This window comes from Ostrea edulis, chromosome 3 (assembly GCF_947568905.1).
Source record: "Ostrea edulis chromosome 3, xbOstEdul1.1, whole genome shotgun sequence".
Taxonomy (NCBI): domain Eukaryota; kingdom Metazoa; phylum Mollusca; class Bivalvia; order Ostreida; family Ostreidae; genus Ostrea; species Ostrea edulis.
The window spans coordinates 44,282,891-44,310,816 of NC_079166.1; the positions used below are offsets into that span (position 1 = coordinate 44,282,891).

The window sequence follows — 27,926 nt, forward strand, 5'->3', positions numbered from 1 at the left end:
CATTGAATGATACACGTATTTATTTTTATCGATTCATTGGATATGATCTAGTTCATTTCTGAACTCTCCCTCTTTTTTCCAAATGGCTTGATCCATCTCTGCTTCGGATTAGTGGGTAGTCACCCTACGACCGGTGAGTCAGCATACATCAATTAAAAACAATTATGTAGTTACGATTGTTTATTTGTTTCTTCTATGTCCCCTCGAGAAATTTTCACTCAAACTGAAACGTCACAAACTAAGTGAAATAACACTTTAAACATGTGCTTAGCTCTCAAGGCCGTAACATTTGAGGGTTCTTTGACCTGCCAACGCCTGCCGAGAGACCCGTAATTCTCACTTCTATGAAAGGGGTTAAATCATAATAATTCAAGTCTTTTTAATACATACAATATCCGCTCCGTTTAATGTTCCGCGTTTTAGCAACATCCCTATATCTCAATCTATACCTATTTTCTTTGAATGACATAATGATTGTAACATTATCATATATTTATTCAACTGAATCAAATTCGTATTATAAGGGAAAGGGTAGACATCACAGTACTATAGAGTGGTAGTTATTCGCTCAAGTTTTCGTTGAGAAACATTTTTAGATAGTCCCTTTGATATGCAGAAAAGTTTGTATTGATGCTGAGTACACAGTTCTGTCGCTTTAGGTGCCTGAGCGTTTTGTGGTTTTTTACGTTGCCAAGGTCACCGTTACACAGTCTTCTTTGGTCTTGAGAAGCTTCGTCCTGACAGTAAATGACGATTACTTGTGTGTTACCTAAAATGAAAACACCTGTAATATGTATATTGGTAGTAAGAAATAAAAAAAAATCTATGGAAGAATCAAAAGTTTGAATGCACACTACTTAAGACAAAATGAATGCATATGAAATTAGATAAACAATATATTCTTGTACAGAGGTTGTTTTAACATGTGTGTCTAATACCGTATCATCAAATATTACGTGGTCTTCCTTCAGTTAGACAAGGTATATACTGGGTATATTCGTACACACAATGTTCATACAAGATGTTTCAAACAATATTAAATTAATGAATTACACTCACCTCCCTTGATGATGTTTTGAACAAATTCGGATCTAGTCCGTGTGATGTCGTCTTCTGTTTCCAGAATGATATTCCTTTCATTTTTATCGACGAAGACAAAGGCAACCTAATAAGACAAGTTGTTAAAACCATAACAATGAAGATTGGTATAAAATCAGCAAACTATGTCATGTAATTAGATTCAATTTCAATGCATTATCATCAGATCTTATCTTGACAGTCATTTCATGAATAACCTTTGAAGTTAGTTTAACGCTTGATATATTTTGTACTCCACCAAGAATGACGCGATCAAACTTAAACTCCTCCGTTACAGTTTTGGCTACCGTTAGATGGAGGTCTGCATTGGTTTGTGCAAAACTGACAACGGCAACAGTGTTTTCTAACTTTGGACGGTTATGCTCACTTTCATCCACAGGCGCTCGTAGCTACAAATATATGCAAGTTCTATCTTTAGTAGCAAACAAACACAATCGCGCGGTTTCACCTGAACAAAGCTTTTATGACTTTTCCTTCATATTTGAGGATCCGGGTTAGAATAGGTCCTCAGGGTTGTCAGTTAGATCCAGTACACATTCCACAGGTAACCTATTGGATTCTTTCATTCTGGATTATTAACATTGAAATGATACCGGTCGCGGTAGCTCAGTGGTAGAGCGTTCGCTTCGTAACCAGGAGGTCATGAGTTCGAGCTCCGCCCGTGTCATAGCCGTATCAAAAATAATGTAAACATAGGTAATGGTTGCCCCTTCGCCAAACGCTTGGCATTTGGAAGTGAGAATCACGGGTCTTTCGGACATGGCCTTAACATCGGAATTTCCGTGTCTCGGTTGGCATTGGTACACTAAATACCCCTCACTACAACGACCGTGGGTCAACACTAAGCACGGATCGAAATTTGTGGTACTTCACCTACAGCTGATGACGTCTGAATATGAGTGAAAAATTCTCAACGGGACGTAAACCAATCAATCCAAATGAAATATGTAGATTATATGTATCATTGTATTGCTTTAACGTGTCTAGTACGAAATTCTAATATTCCTCTAATACATTTTATACTTTCTGAAAAGTATGGATTCTTTTTTCTCATATTTAGCCCATTGTTGATCGAAGCTATAGCAGAAAAGAAGTTCTGTCGCCAGCTGAAATAAGGGACTTCAGTAATACCATCCCAGCTGGACTATAGTTGACAAATGAAGTAGAATACCGGTATGTAGGAGGCATACAGATTTTGTGTATGTATGATGTTTATCGCTCTGCTCTATTGCTTTCTATGTCCATGGCATCGTGCAAACGTGAAACATTAATGATATGACACTATATACATCATTGTAATTGGGATGCTACACATGTAGAAGAAAAACCAAATGCATGGTTACGATGTCAATGAAGCCCTTCAACAAAATTGAGAAATACATAGCCCCTTGGTCATTGGTTCAATATCTATGATCGGGCCAATATGGCCACATGGTTAAGATATATCAAATCTTTAAAAAAAAACTCTTCTTTACTCTGTCCCGTGGGGATCCGGGTTATAATAGGTTCTCAGTAACCCTTGCTTGTCGTAAGAGGCGACTAATACATTTTCACTAAAGAGCCATATTAGCACCACCCTAGGGCTTAAACCCCTAGCCCAGGGACCATGATTTTCATAATTTAGGTAGAGATCTTCTTGCACATCATAACCATGTATTTAGATTTTTACATACATATCTGAGAGTAGAGAAGATTGATTGATTGACTGTATATTCTTTAACATACCTCTCGAGAATCTTTCACTCATGTGGAGACGTTAACACTGCAGGTGAAGGGCTGCAAAATTTATGCCTGTGTTTGGCACTTACGGCCTTTGAGTAGGGAGCGATCTGTATCATGCCATACCTGCTCTGACACGGGGCCTCGGTTATTCAATCAATCAATATTTCCAGCTGTCTGATGCATATGCTTTTCTACTACATATTACCTCTGAAATTCTAGGTCTTAATTGTCATAACGTGGACATGAAAATACCTAATGAAATATGAATGTAACACCCCTTTCCCAAATCCTACAGTTTTAGGAAATTTGTGTCATTGTAAAAAGTATTCTCCATAAATTGAAGAAATTAAACGTTGTTTTTGCCATAAATACAATGTATAATGCACCCTATCAAAATTCAGCACAATAAAGAATTTGGTATGGTAAATTTTGTTAAAACAATAGAACAGTACCAACAAACACGTCCCCAACTTTCTGTATAAGGGAAATAACTACAAATATGTAGGCCATTCTGCAATTGTTAGCAATTACAAATTTATTAATGCTCTAACAATGAATTAAATGTACTTACTACAATATCAAAAATCATAAATTTAACGAGTTAATATAATAGAATATTATCTATTCCACTAATTTACTTGAATTACATGAAAAGTGAAGATAAGGTACAGTGACCAATCTCATAAATCCCATAACGAATACAGAATTAAGAATAGAGCAAACACGAAGCACTTGACTCACCAGATGTAGGAACAGGTGTCTAGGAGGAGTAAACATGCCCTGTTGACTGATCAAGTCCGCCGTGAGCTCTAAATTTTGACCAGGTAAACGGAATAATCCGTAGTCTAACTTAGTGTGTAAAGAACGGCCCAACTATTAGTATGAAACACGCTGCACACCATCAAACCTAACGACAGGTTGTATTGGCAAATTCGATAGCCGTTATGACCATAGACCATAGAATTTATGAAATACTTACTTAAACGCAATTGTTGAAACCCCTGTAACATTAACTTATTTGTCACTAGCTTGCCCCGATTTAAAAATTCGCTATACGTAGAACATGCTCTTATGTATCGAATCAGTTGAGAGACATAAACACCATATGCAGGTGATAATGGAATATTGGAACATAGATAAGGGAAATTGAAGATGGCGAAGTCATCCCATTTGTTATAAAGTTCAGCTTGCAGTTTGCCGTTAACATCTATATTTAATTAATGAAATATCCAAATATGAAACAGATATGAAGGACCCTGTGCTGTCTTTTATTTCGAGTTCATTGAGATATATCGAATCAACATGAATGAAAATAAACATTGTTTATAGATAAAACGTCGTCTAAATATCTAAATGTTGAGTTGAAAGCCAAAGTACGAAGATTTTGAATACTAGTAAATTCTGCCTCTATAATATAAAGGTAACTTTATATTGGAACACAATTTGTGGGAATTCCAAAAGACTGTTAGAAGACATGTTCTTCAAAGACTATGTAGAATAGTGTCAATGAAAAACTCCACCATGAACGTCAGACTATTTGTGTGTAGAATCAGAATGGTGTTTAACAAAGTAATTTTTGATAAGTATGAACATTTCCGTGTTCCATTTTAATTGAAAAAGCAGCTGAATATGATGTTAAGAAGCCTAGTCTTACGTTTTTCATACGTTGTGGTGCTGTTAATCTGGGAAAAGGTTGCGATTTTAGATTTAGTAAAAGTTCTTAAGAATTTTTTAGAGGCCACATTTGATTTACGGCAGTAATATATCATTTTATAGCATTCGAATTATATCTAATTTGTATTTCAATACGTACCATACTCTTCGGCTTCTCTTTGCAAAAGCAAAAACAAAACCCTACACACGCCATCAGTACCATCACCACAGAGCCAGCAAGAATCCGGAAATCTGTTGAAACTTTTTATCAAATTTAATAAGGTGCAGTCTTCAAAACCTGCAATAAGAAAACTATTTGCAAACACATTTAATACACATTTATGTTAAGAGCATTTTACCATCCTTGACGATCCTCTTCGTGGTGTCAGTTTCAATCATCATTTCGGTCCGCACCTTTTCCACCACAAATGAAAAGTGCTGTTGTGTGGTATTTAAGTTCTCTTTTATTTCCTTTCCAAGATTTTTCACATGACCACTGGTTTCATTGTGAAACTGTTGTGTTAAACTCATCAACTCGTTTATAACTTTGTCTGCGTGCTCTCTTTTCTTTCTCTCCTTTTCGTGCTCTGAAACTATGTGGGATACGTTGTGTGATAGGTCGGTGAGTTGTGCATTTAATTGACCGACTTTGTCATTCATGCCTGTGAGTGTTTGACATGCAAAGTTTGTCTTTGCAAGATTATTTAGTAGAGATGTAGGTATTCTATCGCAGGAACAATTATAATTGCTGGTGTAAATGGTTTTTGTTTCATCACATGCGTTGTTGTGCTCTCTCAACATATACTCAGCGAATGGAACAGTCACAATTGCGAGGATGAAACTGTAATGAAAGAGTTTTGTGATATACAAGCTACAAACTCAAATAAAAAAGCTAAACTTGACTGATAAATTCGTTAAAACTTAAATTATCATATTTATTTTCTTGACGAGACTCTCTTCGTCTTTCTCCAACTGTGTCACATGATTGTGCCAAACATGTTTGTACACATCTCTGAACAGGAGTCAGTCAATTACCTGCACGCTTAATCCATGAATGAGCTGTGTATGACCGTACATGTGGTGTGATCAGTAGTCAGATTTCGCGGGTTTGTTAGACGACCCATGTTGAATGTACTTGGGCGATATTATCATGTATCCCTTGTTGTGCATTTTTGAGGAAATGATTTTGATCCTATTATAGCATTTGACCCTGTTGGATATCTAGACACAAAGTACTGTACAGTTGACCTTTGTTTAAGGCAGACACGAATTCGTAAATACGCATATCTTTCAATACTTTCGAATTCGTCAAATTTCTTTCACAGATCCTGTTTTACTCTACCTGTATATAGCCCAACTGGGGGTGTTACAGTACATCAAACATTCAAACTTATGAGTTCTTTACGAAAAGCATGGAAGTCGGTCGTATATTGAAAATGCGCCGTTACGACGAATACCGTCTAACGCGTGATATACCAATGGTTAGACCGATCTTTACAAACTGATTTTGACTACGAATTACTCCGTTTATCTGATCAAGATAGAGGGCTCACGGTGGATGTGACCAGTCAACAGGGAATGCTTACTCCTTTTAGGCACCTAACCCCAACTCTGGTGTGTTCAGGGGTCCGTGTTTGCTTTACTCTTGATTTTGTATTATGTACCAGTATATAGTATTGATGAGATTTGTTACTGTTCGTTATCGTCACTTTTCATCATGGAGTCATGAGGTCAAATGTCTTTATAAATAGAAAATCAATCCAAGTTTAATACATAATAATATTCATTATGACACAATACCTTATAGAGTTTCCAGCAGAGAGCTTTTATATTTTACAGAAAGTATCTTGTTTATTAAAAGAAGACACCTAAAGATTATGAGCACCTGCATGTTTGTTTCTCCGTCATCACTTACGTTGTTTGGATATCTTGGAAAAACTTCAACAAAAGACTTTTAATATTTTCTGTAAAAGTAGTTAACCATTTAAGAAAGACATGTAAATTTGGTAATGAGGTCAAAGGTCACAGATACATCAGACCTTCTCATTGAGTTTGCTACCCTTAGAACTTTCACATTCTACACAAACATAGCTGATCCTGGAGTCGAACATGGAATTTATGCAGATCTGGGAAAAGAACAGAATCATTCCTCTTTGTCATTGGAAATATTAATGAATTCTGTGTCATTGGGACTAGTACATGTAATAGATGGATTAAGTTTTGAGTCAGTCTTGTAGGTATATATGAAATGTACAGTGTTAACATGTACAGTGTTGGTATGTACCATGTTGGTATGCTTTGCTGTTGGTATATGTACACTGTAAACTTAAATGAACTATTTTAAATACTAGTATATAAACATGTCTATGTATGTTATAACTGCACTAAGCAAGAGTAGGTTTTGTATGTCCTACAGCACCGTCTCTCGTTGTTTTCTGCTATTGGTCCATGTACATGTTCAAGGTGTAAACCCATATATTACTTATTGCGCTACTCTACTTTTTTCAACATTTATATGTAACGATGGAATATTGCCTTAAACAAAAGTGGACGAATAAATGTCCTCTAACACCGACTGTTGTTGCTTCTTGTTATATTTCTCTATACGTATATATGTGCATGAATTTATCTTCACAGGGATTTCTTGTATAATATTTATAAATTAATGCCACCTTAAGTTTACTTCCCATGGTATGGTAAACAAGATGGACATTTTTTGAGTAACTAGATTTGCTTGTCTACAGAAGACCTGAAGTGCCTTATGAGACTATTAAGAGTCGCCACATTTTACGTTGCCATAACTCAGCGGTAAGGACTGCGTTTTCTACTAATCTTTGGGCGCCAACAAGTGTCTTCTTTTATTTGTCCCGGGGTTTAGCGAAAATAGGGGAACATTAATTTTAATCTGTCTGTCCCTCTGTCAGTCTGTCATATTTTCATGTCCAGATTATGTCTTATATTCCTTAAGCTGAATTTGTCCACAATAACTCCTGATGGCTTGGAAAAGACCCTTACATATTTTGAGGTAAAAGATCGAAGAGCAAAGAGCAAGGTAAGAAATTATATAAAATGGTTTCCAGATCATAACTTTAGTTTGTTCCAAGCTTTTACAACGACACCGTAGTTAATGGATCTCTATAAAATCAAGTGAAAGGTCAAGGTCTGGATTTGTAGGGGGTGTTAAACAGCTTTATACTGTGAAGCTACCTCTTTCCTTACAGCCGTGACTAAGTGTTTACTTTCAACAGTAAAGGTTTACGTTTAGGAAAGAATAATAATAAATAAATTATAATAAATAATAAGATCAGTTTTTAACGAAAGGATGTGTCAATTTTTTAATTTTGTGGAGTGGGTATACCATGAAAAGAAAAACGAACAGTACTATGGGTCATCAGCCCGTAGGATGATTTTGTTCGAGAGATGACAAGGGATAATGGAAAAAAGGTTTTTTCTTATTATGTTGATTACATACCCCCAACCAGATCCCATCTCTGGTATATCCAGGTGATCCGTGTTTCCTTACTCTAAAGTTTGTGTTCTTTATATGAATTATGAGATTGATCACTGTTTATCATCGTTACCGTTTCATACTTATTTAGAACGTGCAAACAGACACAGAGAAACTTTCGTCACTGTGAAGATATGTATTTGTGAGCAGACAACGACTGTATTGAAGTAGATACTCTTGCACCTGATGTATTTGAAATATCACTTATCTGTCTGTAATGGAAAGGTGAAGATAACGAACAGTGATCAATCTCATAACTCCTATAAGTAATACATAAAAGAGAGTTGGGCAAACACGGGTCCCTGGACACACTAGAGGTGGGATCAGGTGCTTAGGAGGAGTAAGCATCCCCTGTCAACCGGTCCCATCCGCCGTGAGCCCTATATCTTTATAAGGTAAACGGAGTAATCTGTAGTCAAAGTCAGTGTGCCAAAACTGTCTGACAATCGGTATGATCTGACATCGACAGGGAATGCTTACTCCTCCTAGGCATTTGATCCCACCTCTGGTGTGTTCAGGGGTCCGTATTTGCCCAACTATCTATTTTGTATTGCTTATAGGAGTTGTGAGATTGATCACTGTTTGTTATCTTCACTTTTCATTGATTGATTGATTGATGTATTCCGCCACACTCACAATTTTCGTTATCTGGTGGCACCCAGTTTTTATTTGGTGGAAAAGAGAACCCAGACATGGGAGGAGACCACCGACCTTCCGCAAGTATACTTGGAAACGTTCTCAGTTACTGGCGCAAGCGGGATTCGAACCCGCGTCGACAAGAGGTGAGAGCTCGTGTGATTTTGAGCGCGATGCTGTAACCATTTAACATCGATGCATAAAATTATATGTTGTATAGTGCTGTTTTGAATCTACTTGTTTGGAGAATATTTGGACCCGACTTACTTACCTGTGTCCGATCATCTTCTCTATTTCTGTAAAATGTTGATATGTGTGCGTAAAAGTTGAAATTATAACTGAAAAAAGAAAATGTTATTAATTAAAAAGAATCATTGAGCAAAATGAATGATCAAGCTTAAGAAGTTCTTCGATTTGCACAAAAAGTGATGTAATTAAAGCATACCAATGCTTGAAAAATAACTTATTGCAGATGTCTGGCCTAAAGTCATAAACTAAAACGAATATTATCGATCAGTTTTTTAAAAAGACCAAAACCAACTTTGGACCACTAGGTAGGTTTTTCTTTTGGATACCCTTGTATAATTATATTTTAAATACTTCAAAGCAAAGTTCTAGAGCTCGACGAAAATTCCTTTAATTATATATTTGCTATTTTGTATTCCTTATAGGAGTTATGAGATTGGTTCGTTATTTTCACCTTTTGACACACACACACGCACGCACACATACATATATTCACGACTTTTGTCTTTGGACAACTTACTCTTGATATCCAAAAATTACTGCTATTTACACGGCAAGTTTTGTGGAAGGTTTCTCTCGATTTCCCATTCTCAGGAATAAAACTTTATATGCATTTTGTCTTTCGTTCGCTTTACCAAGAACTTGCATTTAGAGACATTTTATTTCAATTTTCATTACATATGTCTTCTTCATACCACGAACCATATAATACAGTGTTCAATGACTATTATAAATGACCAACCAAGCCGTAAGATCACTGCAATTAATACACACCGTAGTGGTGATCAGATCAAATTAATCTGCTTGTATCAGAAATATTCTCTCTGAAATCATCTAAATTCAAATTGAAAATATACTACAGAATACATTATTGGCATTCCTCTTACCCATAAGAACTCTGTTTATGTCCATCGCTTATGACTTTATCAAATTGTTTTGACGTTTGTGAAAAGTACAGTTATTAAAGGGGCATGGTCACGATGTGAGATGGACATTTTCAACGTTTATTTTTCCATTTTTATTATTTACAATGCTTAACTAAAGTGTTCCTAATAATGAACCAAAATTTGAATATTAGTTAAGATATAACACTCACCACTCTTTGTTATGTAAACAAGGCTCGTGCAGTGTTTTTGTTTACATATAGAATACCTGATAGAAAATAGCATGTTTAAAACAAAATGAGATGTGACAAACACTAGAAACTGTTTAATTGTGTTCAGAATTAACTTTTGAATTGAAAAAAATCTGCTTTAAACGAAACTTTTACTAGTATGTTTAATCTATGTAAAAATATATGGCACGAGCCTTGTTTACATAACAAATTTAGAGCTCTGAATCTCCCAGGTACCTCGACAACCGACATTAAAATCTTTGCTGACTATTAGAAATATCTTAGCTAAGCATTCTCAACATTAAAAATAGCAAAATAGATATTGAAAATTTCCAGCTCAAATCATGTCCATGTCCCTTTAAAAATGTGACCGGTATTGTGAAGGAAATTTGCTCATAATAATAATAATAAAGCCTTTATTTATCCAGGATTACATATTTAGCGATAACGCTAGTTTTCAATATGGTCCTGCATATAACATACATACAGACAGATAGTAGTAAAATAAACACAGATTAAAAGAAGTCGAATACATATAAACTTAAGAAATAATTATGAATGTAAAAAAAAAAAATAGTAAGAAAATGAAGTTTAAAAAGTATGGTGATAATCTCTAAGATAATTTCTCTTAAAACACACAACACTTAATTGTTGATCATGTTTATTAACAAATGTTCTATAAAAAGTGGCCGATGTCCGGTTTTCAAGGGTGGCCGATTTTGTTAGAATTTCTTTGTAAGGGAATATTAAGATTTCTGCCGGGACTTTAAAAACCGACCGATATTGAGAGAGGACCGGTTTGGAGAAGTTTCATTGCATTACATGTGTCATTATCATTTTTTGATTGTGATCTCGTCGTTTGGAAGTGGGAGCACGGCTTAATTTATGACTGATTCTTTAATTGATATGTTACGAGTTCATAAAAAATGAAAGCATTAATAATTCAATTCAAAGTTGGGAAATACAATATTTTAATATTTATAATTGCAATTTCAAGTATTTTTGATGTTTAAATTTTTTGTAAATCTACTATAATAGTTGGTAGAAACTGGGGGAGCACAAGCTATATGTTGCTACAAGGTGAAGGTCAGTTGGTGAGAGTGTGTATTGAATTTGAAAACCAGAACAGAATGCATATGCTGTAGTGCTTAGCTTCGATTGAACCATGTTCTCGCTGTTTATCTGTGTCTCTGTCCAACTGATTTTTGAAACAAAATCATGGATAAAGGTGATTGGTTTTTTTTATGGCAAAGTACTTGCGCCAACAAAAAATTATCCTCGTCTTTTCTCCTCACACCTTCCTTCGAAAAATTGAAAAAATAAACTCCTACAGCTAGTACATGTACACCCTTAAATAGTACAAAAACTCTAATGCAATGTTATTTACAAGCCGTCAACATGATGATTGGATTTTTTGTCGATTAAATCTAATCTATTTATGGCACTTGATCCCACCTCTGGTGTGTCCAGGGGTCCGTGTTTGCCCAACTATCTATTTTGTATTGCTGATAGGAGTTATGAGATTGATCATTGTTCGTTATCTTCACCTTGCATGAGATGGCTAACAACTTATTTCAAAACTTATCGCTCGAGCTAACATATGACGTCACACATAATGGCGCGTAAAATATCGAAGTAAAAATGCATATCGCACGATTTGAATTTCATCGCTTTCAAACTCAAAAACTATGCAAAATATTATATTTAAAACACATTTAAAGTAGTTTTGGGCATGGAAAGAGTTACTTTTGCTGAAAAAAATAAAAAGTTTAGAAACCTGCGATGTGTCCTTTAGCTGTCATGTAAACTTAACTAATCTTTGTGCAACTAGGCCCTGTAGATTAAGTGGTTCGGCAGAATGACAAACATCCATTGCTTTGGTAACAAATGTTCTACAGCAGTTTGAGTTTATTCAGTTTTTTCACTGTCGCACTGGTGAGCTGTTGAGACCTAACAGGAGTTATGATATTTTTCACAGCTTCATCTTTATCTTTCATTTGTGATGATGTGTATTTTGTATCATGAACGTATGTGTAGAAGCTACTGTTATATTCTCGCAAGGTAACGGCGGGTGTGACCGGTCGACAGGGGATGCTTACTCCTCCTAGGGACATGATCCCACCTCTGGTGTGTCCAGGGGTCAGTGTTTGCCCAACTATCTATTTTGTATTGCTTATAGGAGTTATGATGTTGATTACTGTTTGTTATCTTCACCTTTCATGTACAAGATGAAAATAAAATCTTTGACTTGAGAAATCCCTTTTTTATAAAGTTCAACAGCTATTTCAAAACTACAATTATTTTTTCGTTCTTGTGATTATATTATGTATGTCACTTGAATATTGAGTGGTGGATGAAGGGCATAACCATTGGTCGCCAGAATGTGACCCTCTATACGAATTAACTAACTGAGCGCATCAGAAGACCTGGTTTATATTGACACGGGAAGACATTCGAACATAATGTTTCTATGTTTTCTTTTAGTTTTGATTACGGCAATAACAGCCTACTTTAACTGATATCATTCTATAATTGAATGATAGATTGCTTAGAGTTTTAAATCCATTTGAACATGTCAGTCATACTGAGACGTTACGAGCTTTAGGTGAAGTTCCAAAATTCAGACGTACGACCTTTAACCACTGGGTTTCGCCGTCATCTGAATGTCTACCATGACACAGGAACTCGGTTGAAGTTTTTAAATGTTAAATAACCCATAATTTTAATTTTCAGTGCTCGCTTCGTGAGCGGTAGGAGGTATGTTCGAGTTCAGGCCGTGACAAACATCTGTCATAAAAATAATTAATCTTCCGTCATTTAACCCTCTGTATGATAGGCGGGAAACGAGATCTCTTGGATAAGAAAAACTGAGGTATGATGTTATTGTAGACATTGGAATGATATTGACCCCTCACTATATTGGTCAGTGTGATCAGTCCATCATTTTGCTTCAAATTTCTCTTCAATAAATATATAAACTGACAGACCGTCTATTCTTTATAAAACCGGTCGCCGGTAGCTGATTGGTACAGCATTTGTTTTGTAACTCGAAAGTATCTAATCCAAAGTCTTGTTCGAAATTTCCGGAGTATTTTATTTTTTCCTTGATTGTTTACTTATCAAAACCAAACAAATATTTGTGAATATATAAAATATAAACAAAGCAACTTACCCAAAAACATTTTATTTCCGAATAATTTTATTTCACAAAGTTTTAATAATACATGTATATCGGTAGATTTTACACAATCGGTAAATTAAACTACTTTACACATTACTTTCTTAGAAGTTTCAGTAAGACTTAGCATATTTCAAGATGTTCTTAAATGCTCTCCTGCTGGTCGATCCATCAACGTATGAATGAAAATGTTCTGGACCATTTTGATTCACACAAATATCACCAGTCCTATAATAGCTTTGCTTACATTCTTTATGATTCAAAAAAATTTCTGTAGATTTTTTGAACACTTTGATTAAGATGAAAACCGTGTTCAGGATAAGTAGTGATGTAAAATTCAACAATTAAACGTATACCAAAGCGAATAAACACAAAGATTAAGAAAAGGACAACAACGAAAGGTTTTTCCATGATTCTTCCGTCGGAGCTCAGTTGACACAGTAAATCAATGCTAGATAATTTGCACCCGTTAATCTGTGAATTTTTGTAGCTGTCGCATGAACTCTGAATTCCATAGGGTGGAAGCATGATCAACCAGAGACATATCAGACTCAACAAACCCTGTAGCATGTAAATGAGTACTGTCTTCAGCTTCATGTTCTTCAGTCTCTCTGTTGTTTCGCAAATCCTGTCTTGATAAACTTCTCGAGCGGGATCGATCACCTAAAATCAAATGTTAAGATTGAAATCTAATGAATTCAAAGGTCTTACTATATAGAACTATACATATGAATGTTTTACATAGTACTTATCACATAACAAAACTACTATCTCAAGAAAGCGCAAAATCTGAAGCCACAATCTTGGATGGCAATATCTTGAACCTTAATGTGAGATTCACACTTAAGTTTTGGTACATGTAAGCTACTGACAAACAAGTTGATGGTACAGGGGTTTCAACACTCTCGATTGAAAACAGCATATCGCAGATTATATGGTCGTTATAACGATCTAGTTCGTCAATACAACCTATCATTGGGTCAAATGCTGTCTGACGTGTTTCATACCGACTGTTAAGCTGCTCTTGGCAAACTGATTTTGACTACGGATAACTTCGTGTACCTGATCAGGATATAGGGCTCACGGCGGGTGTGACCGGTCGACAGGGGATGCTTACTCCTTCTAGGCACCTGATCCCACCTCTGGTGTGTCCAGGGGTCCGTGTTTGCCAGACTATCTATTTTGTATTGCTTGTAGGAGTTATGAGATTGATCACTGTTCGTTATCTTCACCTTTTATGTATTCTTATTATGCAAATAACATAAAGTTTAATATGAAGAAAGGACGGAAAAGTCAGGACTTGGAGTGTACAGTACGTCTCCATGCCAAACCATTGTACCAGCAGGAGCTTGTTTGTGCGCCACAATATCGCATTTAATTACAACATTCTAGTTTTGGCAAAACAACATTATGTAATAACGTATCTTCCATACTAGCTGTGGAACTCTGGGGAAATAAATTGGGATGTATCAGTGAGTTACAGATCCTACTCTGATAAAAATCGATTTTCAAATCAGTTTTTTGTGCATGATTGATGTTTTGTATTGATGTATACTTTCACTGCCGTCTCATTTTATTCATTTATATCCCAATTTGCCCCTGAAAGTTAGAGTCCTGCTACTTTGTTACCATCGTCGCAAGTCACAGCTGAAACGTACGCTCCTCCTGTCTTTAACCTGTGGCTCTGTGCGTGACAATTCCTTCGTTTCTCATAAATATGCATGACGAGAATGACGTAGTCCGTTATCAATAGTAGTAAAACAGCTATAATGAATGTGGCAATGAATTTGTTTGCACTTCTCATCGCCTAGCTGTTTTAGTGATATAAAAACATCATTATGATCCTCATGAATTCACCTTCATAACTGCCAATGTTAAACACACGTGTACACAATGATTTTACGTTTGTTAGTGGAAGAACAAGCGTTCTGATTGGTCAGAGTAATATAACCGCATTCTATAAACAGTTTAGATATCCGAATAAATCTTGCTCGGAAGTTCAGCGATTGGCCGGATCACATCATGCATATTTATGAGAAACGAAGAAATTGTCATGCAGAGAGCAAGGGAAGAAGAGCGTACGTTTCAACTGTGACTTGCGACGATGCTTTGATATATGCTCATGTGATTGAAATGATGCACATACAAGCTTCCCTGCACCAAGCGTGAATGAGGATGAACTTTCGACAATTAGTCTAACCTGTCTCATGAACCTGATCATGGGAACTTCAATGTCGGGATCATGCTTATTTGTCATGGGAACATCTTCGCAATAATTGGTACAGAGCAGATATCGCAGGTGAGACAATCCTAGACATCTTTTGAACTTTTTCTCAAATTCAGCAAACTCTGCGTCGTTTTCTCCAATCTTATCGGCATGCGTCAGAACTCCAAATACAGGCATATCTTCGATAAAAATCATTTGAGATAAATACATTGACCATTTCCCATCAATTTTGATATCAATAAACATTTAAGATCTCTTATGAACAGATTACAAACACCCTACGTCGTTTCCATTGATTTCATCGCCAAACCTTAGTACTTCAAATACAATGCGTGACATAGAAATAAAATATTTGATAAATAATACTGATGAGGAATTGTAATCTTACAAAATACTATAAATATTTCTAAAAATAGATTTTGAATACATATCTTATTGAATGATGGACACTAAAAACCGCTATATACACATATGATAGCTGTGTAGAGAGGATATGTTATCGGTCATATTTGTGCGTTTAATTCTACGTGGAGAAGGCCACTTGAATTATCACTTTGATTTTATTTTATTGAGGATTGACGGAAGGCAATGAATTTTGAGAGCGTTCTGTGGATGAAATTTTGTTAGTATTAAGAACTTGAGCAAACAAAGTATTAAATGGAGCCTTAGCAGAGGTCTGTGGTATATGATCAACCAAAGCGTCTTTCTTGGTGTGATGCAGTGGGGGTGTTTTGATATTTTTACATTGGCAAACCTGACACCGAATTAGTAGTAAATGTATCTCAAATGTTTAATTTTCACCACTTAAAATTTAGGTACTCAGATAAATTACAATAATGAACTACAAAATGGCATAATACCCCTTTCTCCTCCTGAAGCTTGTGATAAGACGGCTTTGATAAGCTCTGTTGGAAATTCTCTCGATGTTGCAGATGCGACAAATATTATCTTGTCTATTTTCATATTATCTTCATCTCCGGACAACAGTTGTTGGAAATTTTCTGGTAAATATCTATGAAAGAGCAAATGAAAGGCGTTTAAAAACGCGTTTAAGAAATTATATTATGTTTAGCCAAAAACTTTCTGTATATTCTGAAGTCAATTGATGCCATGATTTTCGCGTAGCAGAAGTATTATTTCTTTGGTTATAGAATATATATGAATGAATGGCGAAAATACCTAAAAGTGATCACTCTCATTACTCCTATAAGTAATACAAAATAGAGAGTATCGCACACACGGACCCCTAGTGGATATATCAGAGATGGGATCAGGTGCCTAGGAGGAGTAAGCATCCTCTGTCGACCGGATACACCCGCCATGAGTCCTATATCTTGATCAGCTTAACGGAGTTATCCGTAGTAGTCAAATTCAGTGTGTCTAGAATGGCCTAATAATCGGCATGAAACAAGTCAGTCAGCATTTTACCCAATGATAGGTTGTATTGACAAACTAGTTTGTTAAAACGACCATAGAATTTGCAATATGCTGACTTTAAACGAGACTGTTGAGATCCCTGCACCGTCAATTTGTTTGTCAGTAGCCTGCCTTGATTTAAAAACTAATCATACGCAGAACAAGATCTTGCGTATCCAATCAGTTGAGAGATATAAACACAATATGCAGGTTAACATGAAATATTACTACATAAATATGGGAAGTTGACGACAGAGAAGCTAAAATCGGGAGGATTTCAGCTTCGCCGTCGTCAACTTTATGAAATTGAGTTGTTAGTTTGCCGTTAATATCTATTTTCAATAAAATATCTAAGTATGAAGCAGAAGTGGACGACTCTGTGGTGTCTTTTATTTTGAGTTCACAGAGATATATTAAATCGATATATGAATGAAAATTATTATTGTTAATAGATAAAAGAGTCGTCGATATATGAAAATGTCGCATTGAACGCCACAACTAGATATTTTTTTCTTCTCATGTAGATATATATTGTAGATATATATAGGTATTACTTCAATGATTAGTATAAATAATATTGTATTTCTAAACATTCTTGTTTACTTACTGTTGATTTCTTGTTTCAAAATTCAATATAGCTCCTTGTTTAATGCAGCCTTGAAATATGGACTTCAACACTTCCTTTATTTTCTCGTCGTTGGAATTCTGAAATCCTGTCATATCCAACAAGGCTGGATAGTTATATTTCATCGCAATGCTAGAGTCCAAATATTTTTCTTTTGTATATCTGTAAATATATTTACAAAATAAGAAGTTTCCACAATTTCATTAAAGGATGCATAAAACATTCTTGAGAAAACATGTATATATGTGTATTTAATCTTATGATAATGAAAAATTCAAACTCTACCTTATGAAAAGGCGAAGATAACAAACAGTGATCTATCTTATAACTCAAATAAGCAATACAAAATAGAGAGTTGTGCAAACACAGAACCCTGGATATATTCCATAGGTTGGATCAGGTGCTTAGGAGGGACATAACAGTTGGTATGAAACACACCAGATAGGATTTGACCCGATGACAGGTTGTGTTGCCAAACTAGATTGTTACAACAGCCATACAATTAACGAAATGTTGACTCTAAAACGAAAAGTTTGAAACTCCTGCAACATTAACTTGTTAGTCAGTAGCCTGCATCGATTAGAAAAGTGATCGTACGCAGAACAAGCTATTGTGTGTCGAATCATTTGAGGGATATAAGCACTATTTGCAGGTGATAGTGGAATATTGGTACATTTGTCATGAAGTTGAGTTGTTAGTTTGCCGTTAATATTTATTTTCAATAAAATATCTAAGTAAGAAGCAGATATGGACAAATTATTTCGACAGAAACTTCAATGATATTATGCACTTTGATTTAAAAAAAATAAATAGTTAAAATGACCAGTTACAATGTAAATGAAGGAAAAGGTATTGATTGAGGCTGCAAATCATAATTGTTGGCCGTGAAGTTACAAATGGCACCAAAATTTTAATAATATTACGTAATTGTAACTTTTAATACAAACTAAACTATAAAAATCATTTCATAAAATTAAAATATGGTATATACAGGATCTCCCATAATTTGTGGTTTGATATGATTTGTATTCAACTAATTGTGTTCTATCCCCGAGCCATGCCGAGGGGATAGAAAACACACGAGTTGAAAATAAATCAAATCCAACTACATGGGAGATGCTTTTTATCACATGTTAACACCTCCATACGGTTATTCATTTACGTTACTGCATTGGTGGGAATTTTGCATCCTGACATTTTGTAAACAAGCTATGAAAAACTGACGTTTGTTTGCGACGTCACAAACGGCGTAGGAAAGCATAGTGTAATAATTAAAATTCATGTAATGGTGATATCCACTGGATAAAGGGGTAGACATGTGATAAAACAATGTATTTTCTCTGGTGTTCGGTAATCCCAGGTAATCTAGGAGATATCACGAGATATTCCTCCTTCCGCTTGACTTTGTTGATAGCAGACGACAAATATTTAGCTTATATTCAAATCTGCAAACATCCTCGCGGATTTGGTATTTTAGTTGGGAATGTTTCCTACCTTTATGTTGTGTACATAGCTATGTATGGCAATTTTGCTAGAGAAGATAGTGGTAAATTGTATTGCCAAGATGTCGACCCAAAGAAGTCATAGTTTGTTTATAGTAACTAAGCGAAAGAGGGCTATTGAGAAAGATCGTTATAAAGATGAGAAAGCATCGTCCGGTCCTTATGATGATGATAGTTCTTAAGAGGGGATGGCGAAATTGACGATTTTATTGATGAGTCGACACTGTCATGCACCCGAGACGAGTCCCAGGCCGATTCGGACGACGCATTAGACGCTAAGCGTTTTGACTCGCTCAGTGATGAGACGAAATACACACTGGGTATAGGTTAGGCAAAGTATGCGAAGTTTCTCAAGATTCAGTTGTCAGAGAAGAGCTGTCGCATTTTGGAGACGATTTTTCAATCCTCCGATGTAGACGCCTATCTTGAGGACACAGTGGCGGATAAAAAGTCAATGAAGGTACTGAAAATGCACGACTCTTCATTGAAATTTGTTTAGAAACGTGTTTCTCAGTGCATGGAACCCTTTGTCCAGAATATGGACAAACCTAATGAGGGCAATACATCTAGTATGGAAATAAAGGAAGTCGTGAACCTACTTGAGAATACTATACAAATAATTGGTCAAATGAAATGTTGCGTGCCTTTATGAACCAAGACTGAATTTTCTAGCACAAAAATATCAATAGTACTAAAAAAGCAAACAGCATGTTACGAGATAACGAGGCGAACCTTCAGGACGACGCTGATCTGTTTGGAAACGACTTTTACATTACCATGTATACAGGACGTCAAAAGCAAGAACGCGCGCAGGAGATATATCAATGGACATCGCCAGGTCTATGAACAAGAACTCAAGACGTTATCGACCAGCCTTTTTGTCAGAGACCCTCTGTGGTGAATAGAGAAAGTCAAGGGGGTAGAGCTACTCACGAGACACCGACAGAGGCGCCATTACAAACAAATAGATTATGTCACAGGTAAACATACCGATAGTAGTAGAACAGATGTCAAAAGTTCTAAGGGATAATCACAATCTGCATTCAGGTGTAGAAAAGTAGAAATTGACAGAAATTGTACAAAGTCATATTCCGTTACGGGGAAGGTTAAAAGATTCTGTTTCAGATTGGGAAATTGATTAAAAGAATTAAAGGGGTACAAAATAGTTTTCTTAAAAACACCCAGTCAAACATATTTCTCAGTAATGAATTACTCGGAGAAAGAAGTTCAGATTTTAGATACCGAAATTCTGGAGATGTTACAAAAAAGATCGGTGAGATTGTAGACCCCAATAACACAGTTCAAGACTAATTCATAAGCACTTTGTACGCCCCTCCAAAATATGGGGTGTCACATCCCATATTCAACCTAAAATAAAACCGAATTTATGATTTATGAAGATTTCAAAATGGAATGTTTTCAAGTGGTCAAGAACATGATCATTAAGAAAGACTTCATGTGCAAAATTGATCCGAAGGACGCATACTTTTGCATTCCAATACATCAAGATCGCAGGAAATATCGAAGATTCAGGTGGGGGTCAACTCCTACAGTATACAAGTCTACCTTTCGGATTAGCACCTGTTAACGAAAATTATGACACCTATCGTAGCATTCCTACGCAGAATAGGAATTCAACTGGTAATCTACCTGGACGATATTTTTCTTCTGAATGAAACCAAAGAAGGGTTGATGAAGGACAGAAATTCCTTTATTTGGTATTCACAACCTGGGGTAGATGATAAACTGGAAGAAATCAGCGATGGAGCCCGAACAAACGATATGATTCCTGGGTATGGAATTGGATTCAGTACAAATGAGTGTTTACCTACCGAAAATAAAAGACGGAACATAAAAATGAAATGTCAAAACGCAATAGAATCCGACCACATTACAATACCAGAACCGACAAGTTTAGATGGATCATTGAATGCCATTGGATATAGTAATTCCAGCCCCACTTCATGTCAGAGAATTACAAATGTACAAAACAAAGTGTTTTGTCAAAGAAAACAGTTACAAGAACAAAATCACATTGTTTCCGAAATGCAAATAAGAAATTTCGCGGTGGATCCAGCAGTTGGAGGTCTGGGATGAGAAACAAATAATAACCCGAGATCCATATCAAGTGATAAAGACAGATGCATCCACAAAGGGATGTTGGTTCATTTGCTCATTTTCACAAGTAAAAATGGAGTCCATGGAGCCCGATAGAGAAATAAACTTTACATAAATGCTTTAGAACTGAAAGCTGAAAGCATTGCTATCAAGTCAATGACAAAGAGCAAAGAAAATGTATACATTCACCTGAGTAACTGTAGTAATTTATGTGAATAAAATGGAGGGGAACATATCAAACGATTTCCGGGAATATTGTCTAGAAGAAAATAACTCTGACAGCAGAACGCCTTCCTGGAGTCTTCAGTCAGATAGTAGAGTGGGAGAGCAATAATGTGTTAGCTATCATACAACCAGAGACTGAACCCGGAGATATATACACAGATAAACCGACAACGAGGTCCTCTAAAAGTGTATTTGTTTGCTGACAAACTGAATACGCAGTTATTTAAGAACTGAACAACACTTTTGAGCTATCCATGGTCAATATGAACGAAAATGGATTTGAGGCAAATTCTGTAAATCGAGTTAATTCAGAAAGAGAAGGGAGAGTTGGTTATTGTTGTCATCTTTGGACGTGAATCGAATTTTCAATGCGATTCCTAATCATTGGACGTGAATTTACACTTGTTACCAAATTTTAAATGATATTACGCATTTAAATTGAACAAACATTAACCGGTGAAATGGCCATAAATTCACAAATGGCACCAAAATTTCAATGATTACGTAAATGAAATTTTTCAAAAGTTAACATAATTAAAATCATCATCTAAATGAGAGAAAACATATCAACCAACCAATAATTATCAATTTGCACCAACATGTCAATGATATTACACTTTAAAGAATTCTAATCGTTCCAAAGGAAATTTTATTGAACGAAAAGATGTCAACTGAGACTGCCAATCACAATCTTTGGACCCGACTTAACAAATTGTACCAAACATTCAATGATATTTTTTAAAATGTAAAACTTATACGTTACCAATTGTGATGCACCAGATGCGTATTTCGACAAATAATGTCTCTTCAGTGATGATAAACCGAAATGTTTGAAATCCGAAATAACGATAAACTTGCTAGAGCTATTTTAGGGAACAAACAGAGTGCCAAAAGTGGAGTCAAATTCGTCTAAGGATAAGAGCTATGCATGAGGGAGATAATCCTTAATTTTGAAATAAATTTCTAAATTTTATCCCAATAATTAAATATAAATCTAAACCGTTAAAATCACAATCTGAATGAAAAGATGAAGATGATTAATCTCAAAACTCCTATTGGGAATACAAAATTATTAGTTCGGCAGGTACCTAGATGAAAACAATGGGGGCTATTGTGTGAGAGAACAATGGGAAGGACAATGGGGGATTATCCGGATAATCCCCTTCTATTGAAAAGCGAAGGGAGGGGAGAACAATAGAGCAAGGTCATGGATGCTATGTGACCTGGAGGAGACATCTTCCTGACCGTCACCCTTATTGCAAATTGCATGTTTCCGTTCCCCGTCCAGGTTTTCAGAGATGATTAGCACATAATACAACAAAGACGTGAGTCACGATCTGGAACTTTCATAAAAGCTTTACGCAGCAGTGATCCTCTACATTGTCGGATCATACATATCGTAGTAAAATTCTTTACTCTTGTGTAAAACTTTAATGAGTGGGATTATGGGTAGCGGTGTATAGATTTAAATATCACATGTAACATACAGAGAGATGTACACATCGACATTCAAAGAGCAGATAGAAATATGTAGTAGTATACTAGTTTGTTCATGGACCCCTGGGTATTAGCCAAAATAAACGAATCTTGACATTGAAATGACCTTTCCAACAGCAGCAGTCTCCTGTACACAGCGATGGTAGTGTTCATGTGTACATTTTATCAAAGGGGAATTTAAATCCGCTTCCAAATATATTGCATGAATGTTTCGAATTTCACTTATACATGGTTTATAATTTTCCGTTCGATGTAAACGTTTACTGTATACATATATGCTACATTAACTCAACATTAAAGAAAAAATGAGAAACATTTTGTGATGTATTTCATTTTTCTATTATCATTTACAGTTTTTTCATTTCCACCTCGTAGTCTGGGATAATTAAGTGCAAAATGAAAAAGTCCGAAGGGCATCATATAACATGTCAAAATGAAGGTCTCGACGAGTAGAGCTCGGCCCGGGGGATGGTCCGGGGTTGTTAAGTGCAAATAAAAAAGTTATCGGTACCCAGGAATACGGCGACGAAGAATTCGGATACCGGATCTCGGAAACCCCGTTTTCCCGCCGTAAAATGGCTAACATATTGCCAAAAAACAGTGTAAAACCATGATTGATCAATCAACCGATTTCTCGAAAACTTGGGAGGTCTGGAATCAAGTTCTTCAGGAAATTGATTCATGAAGGGGACTTTATTACAAAAATACAAGTAATAAAAAAGGTTAATTTTGAAGGAAATTCCAAAATACGGTCCTCTTAGTACATTAATTATGCCTATAGTATACAAGATGACCAAATGTGCTGAATTCAAATGACCTTGCTCCATTGTTCTCCCCCTCGCTTTTCAATAGAAGGGGATTATCAGGATAATCCCCCCATTTTCCTTCCCATTGTTCTCTCACACAATAGCCCCCATTGTTTACCCCCCCCCCCATATGTCGGCTATACTACTATAGATAAAGAACAGTGATCAATCTCAAGGAATACAGGCATACACGAAACCATGGATATACCAGAGGTGGAATCAGGTGCCTAGGTGGAGTAAGCATCCCCTGTCGGCCGGTCACACCCGCCGTGAGCCCTATACCTAGATAAGATAAATGGAGTAATTTGTATTCAAACTCCGTGTGTAAAGAACGGCCTAACAATTGGTATGAATAACGTCAGACAGCATTTGACCCATTGACAAGTTGTATTGACAAACTAGATCGTTATAACAACCATGATAGCATTTCTAAAATTCTGATTTTTAATCTTGACACCCGTGTAACACTTCAACGATATTACATAATCATTTCTAAAACAAAAAGCCCCTCAAAATAACAGTTGAAATCACCATCTAGATAATGGAAAAATGTATACTGAGGCTGTCAATCATACTCTCTGGCTTCAAAATTTTGATTAAATCACATAATTTATTTATTTTATATATTTATATTTTTTATTTGTAATTAAGTTTTCTTTCAAATTCAAAGCATTAAAATAACCATTGAGATGAGGTAGAAAAGATCAACTGAAATCGCCAATCATAATCGTATGAATATGAATTTACAAACGACACCAAATTTTTATGATATTACGTAATTGAAAATTAAAAATATTAAACTCACCATCAAAATAAGAGAATAGAGGTAAACTGAGGGTGTCAATCATAATTTTTAGTCATAAGTTTACAAATGGCACCAACATTTGATTTGAACGTATTTTACTGTATATAATATATACAAAAGGATCAAAAGCAAGTTCGCACAACTTACGAGTTCTTCTCCTTATAACCTAATATATGTAACACACAATTGCCCTTGAAAATATAAAAAAATGATATACAGAGAATACAGAAATGCTGTTCTATAGATGAACTATGCAATATGATATGATCATCAGCCAAATCTTTTAGTTTCATGAATATACATCTGAACACAAGAGAGTCAAGTCGTGAATAATTCTTGTACGAAATGTGCATGTAAAAGGTTGGAAATCTAGACTAATTCACATTCGAATTAGCATGTGAAGCTAGTAATCAGGGATTTAAACTAGAAATAAAATGGAAAATAAGGTTGTATTGCTAGAGACATGATCAAACGAGTAGATAAAGCTCGTAATCTGGTATAGGTTTAGCCCGTATTCATCTTGGTGAAATCGGTAGGTTTATTGATTACTTGAGAGTTGAAGAACAGCTTTTGCATTCAGACTTTTTCCGTTTGCTTTCTTTTGATATCTCGCCAACCTGGATCATGGCCGATAACCAGGACGTAGTTATCGAAGATTCACAGTGTCCGGTAGTCCTTATGACATGACGTATGTTAGACTTGAAAGAATGATATTCAATAATCAAGACAGGCTACTGACAAACACGTTGATGTTCAGGGGTTTTAACAGTCTCGTTTAAAGTCAACACTTTGCAAATTCTATGGTCGATATAAGTTAGATCTAGTTTACCAATACAATTTATCATTGGGCCAAATGCTGTCTGACGTTTTTAATACCGATTGATATGCCGTTCTTGGCACACTGAATTTGACTACGGATTACTCCGTTTACCTGATCAAGATATAGGGCTCACAGCGGATGTGACAGGTCGACAGGGGATACTTACTCCTCTTAGGCACCTGCTCCCACTTCTGGTACATGTATATCCAGGGGTCCGTGTTTGCCCAACTCTCTATTTTGTATTGCTTATAGGAGTTATGAGATTGATCACTGATAGTTATCTTAATCGACTATTAATTTGGATTACGAAAGTTTTGGTGGGAATTAGATTTGAGGATCATATTTGACAACTATTTATTAATACTCATGATTTGAAAAATTGATATGTGTTATAAGCCCTACCCAAGGTTATTTTACTCTAAGTCAGGGTAAATTGACGAGAAAATATGGAATATTTGAAGCACTGCTAAGATGATAACCTTTACAATGTAACACTTGACAGATACCTGACTGGTCTTTTATATTGTTTTTATTTTTCCATAAAAATTGTTTTTGAAGAATCGAATTGAATATAGTGCAGTGTGATCTTCTATAGATTTTTTTCCTTCTTTACATGGCGAGATTTTCATATCTCCCATCTCTTCAAAAAAGAACTTTACCAACATACTGTTTGATCTTTGCAAAGAGAATAAGTACAAAAGCAATTAAATATAATGCTTCATGAACGAATGTTATATGTCATATCAATTTACCTGGTTAATCGACGAGTGACATGCTGTCCCTCCAGTTCGAAATTTCCAACAAGCGCACGCTCGTGGTATTCACCGTCACTACGCAAGATTGTCATGACATTATTTATGAATGACGACTTGCCACACCCATGCTGACCAATAATGGCGATATTTTGAGGGACGTGATGTTCTCGTTCCACGGCATCTTTTAGAAGTTTCGCTTCTAATTCTAAATCTTCATCCGAATACCTCACTCTTTCACCGGCCATTTCAAAATTGGAACCTCACATAACAAGAAATGTCTGTGTTATGACATATATAGTGATTTCGGTAACTATTTAGAAAAGCATATAGATATTTCAGAGATAACAGCGCCTACTCGGATGAATATAATTTCTCGGAAAACGAAGAATATTGTTTCGTTTTTCATAAAATACTAACTTTGAAATCATTATATTTTCCCTTTATCGTTCAAAAATCCTCACCTCTACGAGTACTTGTAATTTGTAACTTACAGAAACAGAACCATTACCACATTAGATATAAAAAGCAAGATTTCTCACCTTCACAAGACGAGCAGAGACAGGAATGTGACCTCACAGCGCTGAAAGCAAAATCCTGGCTGTAGGCTAGTCTGGTCCCCCTTTCCACAATTCCGTTCGCGCACTCTCTACATTGAGGTCAGGCACCGGTTGATTTGGTGTATGACATTGCGCAATTCTAAAATGGCGGACAAAGTAAGTTTTCATCTCTAGAAAGAATACATAAACCCTCACATTTTACTTTAGAACAACTTATTTCACTATTTCGTTTTGTTGACTTAAGTTCTTTTCTTTTTATTTCCCGTTTCTTTTTACTTATTTAGACGAAAATAGCTTCGAAATCACCAGACTGAAAATTGTTTACATTTTGAACACGTGGAGGTAGTCAAAATTGACTTCCAATATTTACATTGTCTTGTACCGACATCGAAATTTTATTATCGCATCCCGTGTATATATGACTGATCTGTGTATTGGTATGCAATTTTGCATATGTCGCTCCCCATTTAATGTAGCAGAACGACCAAAGTTTTCGATCGCGATTCCACGTGGTTTGACCCACTGTTGCACATACTTTACGTAAGGAAAGTGTTTATACTTAAACTATATCTTATTCTAGGCAGTGTCATCTCAACCAAATACAGTTAAAGGGTTTAGTTTTGCATTGTTTATCCCCGAACCCTCCCAATATTGCATCCATTTCTGTATTGTTTGCATGCTCAATGTTGGTGTGTATAGCCTGCATGGGGGAGGTTAAAATTATTTCCAACCCCCTGTTAATCTCATAATTGCATGTTACCAACACCCTACCCAGTATGTCAACTATAATGCATGTATCTAATATTTCTATTTCATGGAGACTTGTGGGTTCAAATCCCACCACTACTGATGTTTAAAGTAAGTCAAAAGTGGTGCTAATTTGGTAGGTCACCATGATCTAATACCTGTACTATCCTTGCATGCATGGTCATCTTTTTACCCAAGCTATCTTTTGATATGTACAGTTGAATACATTCATTCATATGGATGTTGTTCATTTTACAATGCTACTACCAAAGGTAGTGAATTTTAACAGTCACCATTTCTTTTTCACCAGCATAAAATTTTAGGATGGCATCAAATACATGTACATAGATCATTTTTTATCAAAATATGCAAGTTCAGAAACAAGACTGGTGCTTTTGTGTATTATTTGAATTTAGTTTTGAATCAGTTGTCAACTTTTGTGTTATATTCAGAGTTTACCTCAGTACTATTTCAATTTGGTTCATATGTCATTGTTATGCATACAGTAAAGCAATTTAAAAGCTCTTGAATTTATATGCTGAACTGATTTTCTAGGGGTATCCATCCTTCATTTCCTTCCATAATTATTCAATGAGTAAGTCTCCTGTAAGGACACGTCGGTCTGTAAAAAGGTCACGTGGTACCCCTACTGGAGCAACTCCACAGCAGCC

General features: G+C 35.7%; 1 protein-coding gene across 1 annotated transcript; it reads right to left on the reverse strand.

Annotated features, from left to right (window-relative positions):
- On the reverse strand, nt 1-27,485 carry LOC125674904 (uncharacterized). Its single transcript, XM_056160906.1, has 12 exons — nt 26,491-27,485; nt 25,949-26,210; nt 17,406-17,585; nt 16,243-16,394; nt 15,356-15,561; nt 13,413-13,818; nt 8,889-8,955; nt 4,833-5,314; nt 4,634-4,734; nt 1,296-1,487; nt 1,060-1,165; nt 1-769 (listed from the first exon to the last, which is right to left on the reverse strand). Exons 2-12 carry the CDS (start codon nt 26,194-26,196, stop codon nt 561-563), a joined length of 2,349 nt encoding a protein of 782 aa, XP_056016881.1. The 5' UTR covers nt 26,197-26,210; nt 26,491-27,485; the 3' UTR covers nt 1-560.
- Between the last annotated feature and the right edge of the window lie 441 nt (nt 27,486-27,926).

What these genes read in the sequence shown, in the direction of transcription:
- LOC125674904 (XM_056160906.1), bottom strand. Translation starts at nt 26,196, where the DNA reads ATGGCCGGTGAAAGAGTGAGGTATTCGGATGAAGATTTAGAATTAGAA. An exon ending in GCGTTAAACTAACTTCAAAG is followed by an intron (nt 1,166 to 1,295) that starts GTTATTCATGAA and finishes TTGTCTTATTAG; the next exon opens with GTTGCCTTTGTCTTCGTCGA. An exon ending in TCAAAACATCATCAAGGGAG is followed by an intron (nt 770 to 1,059) that starts GTGAGTGTAATT and finishes TTTTCATTTTAG; the next exon opens with GTAACACACAAGTAATCGTC.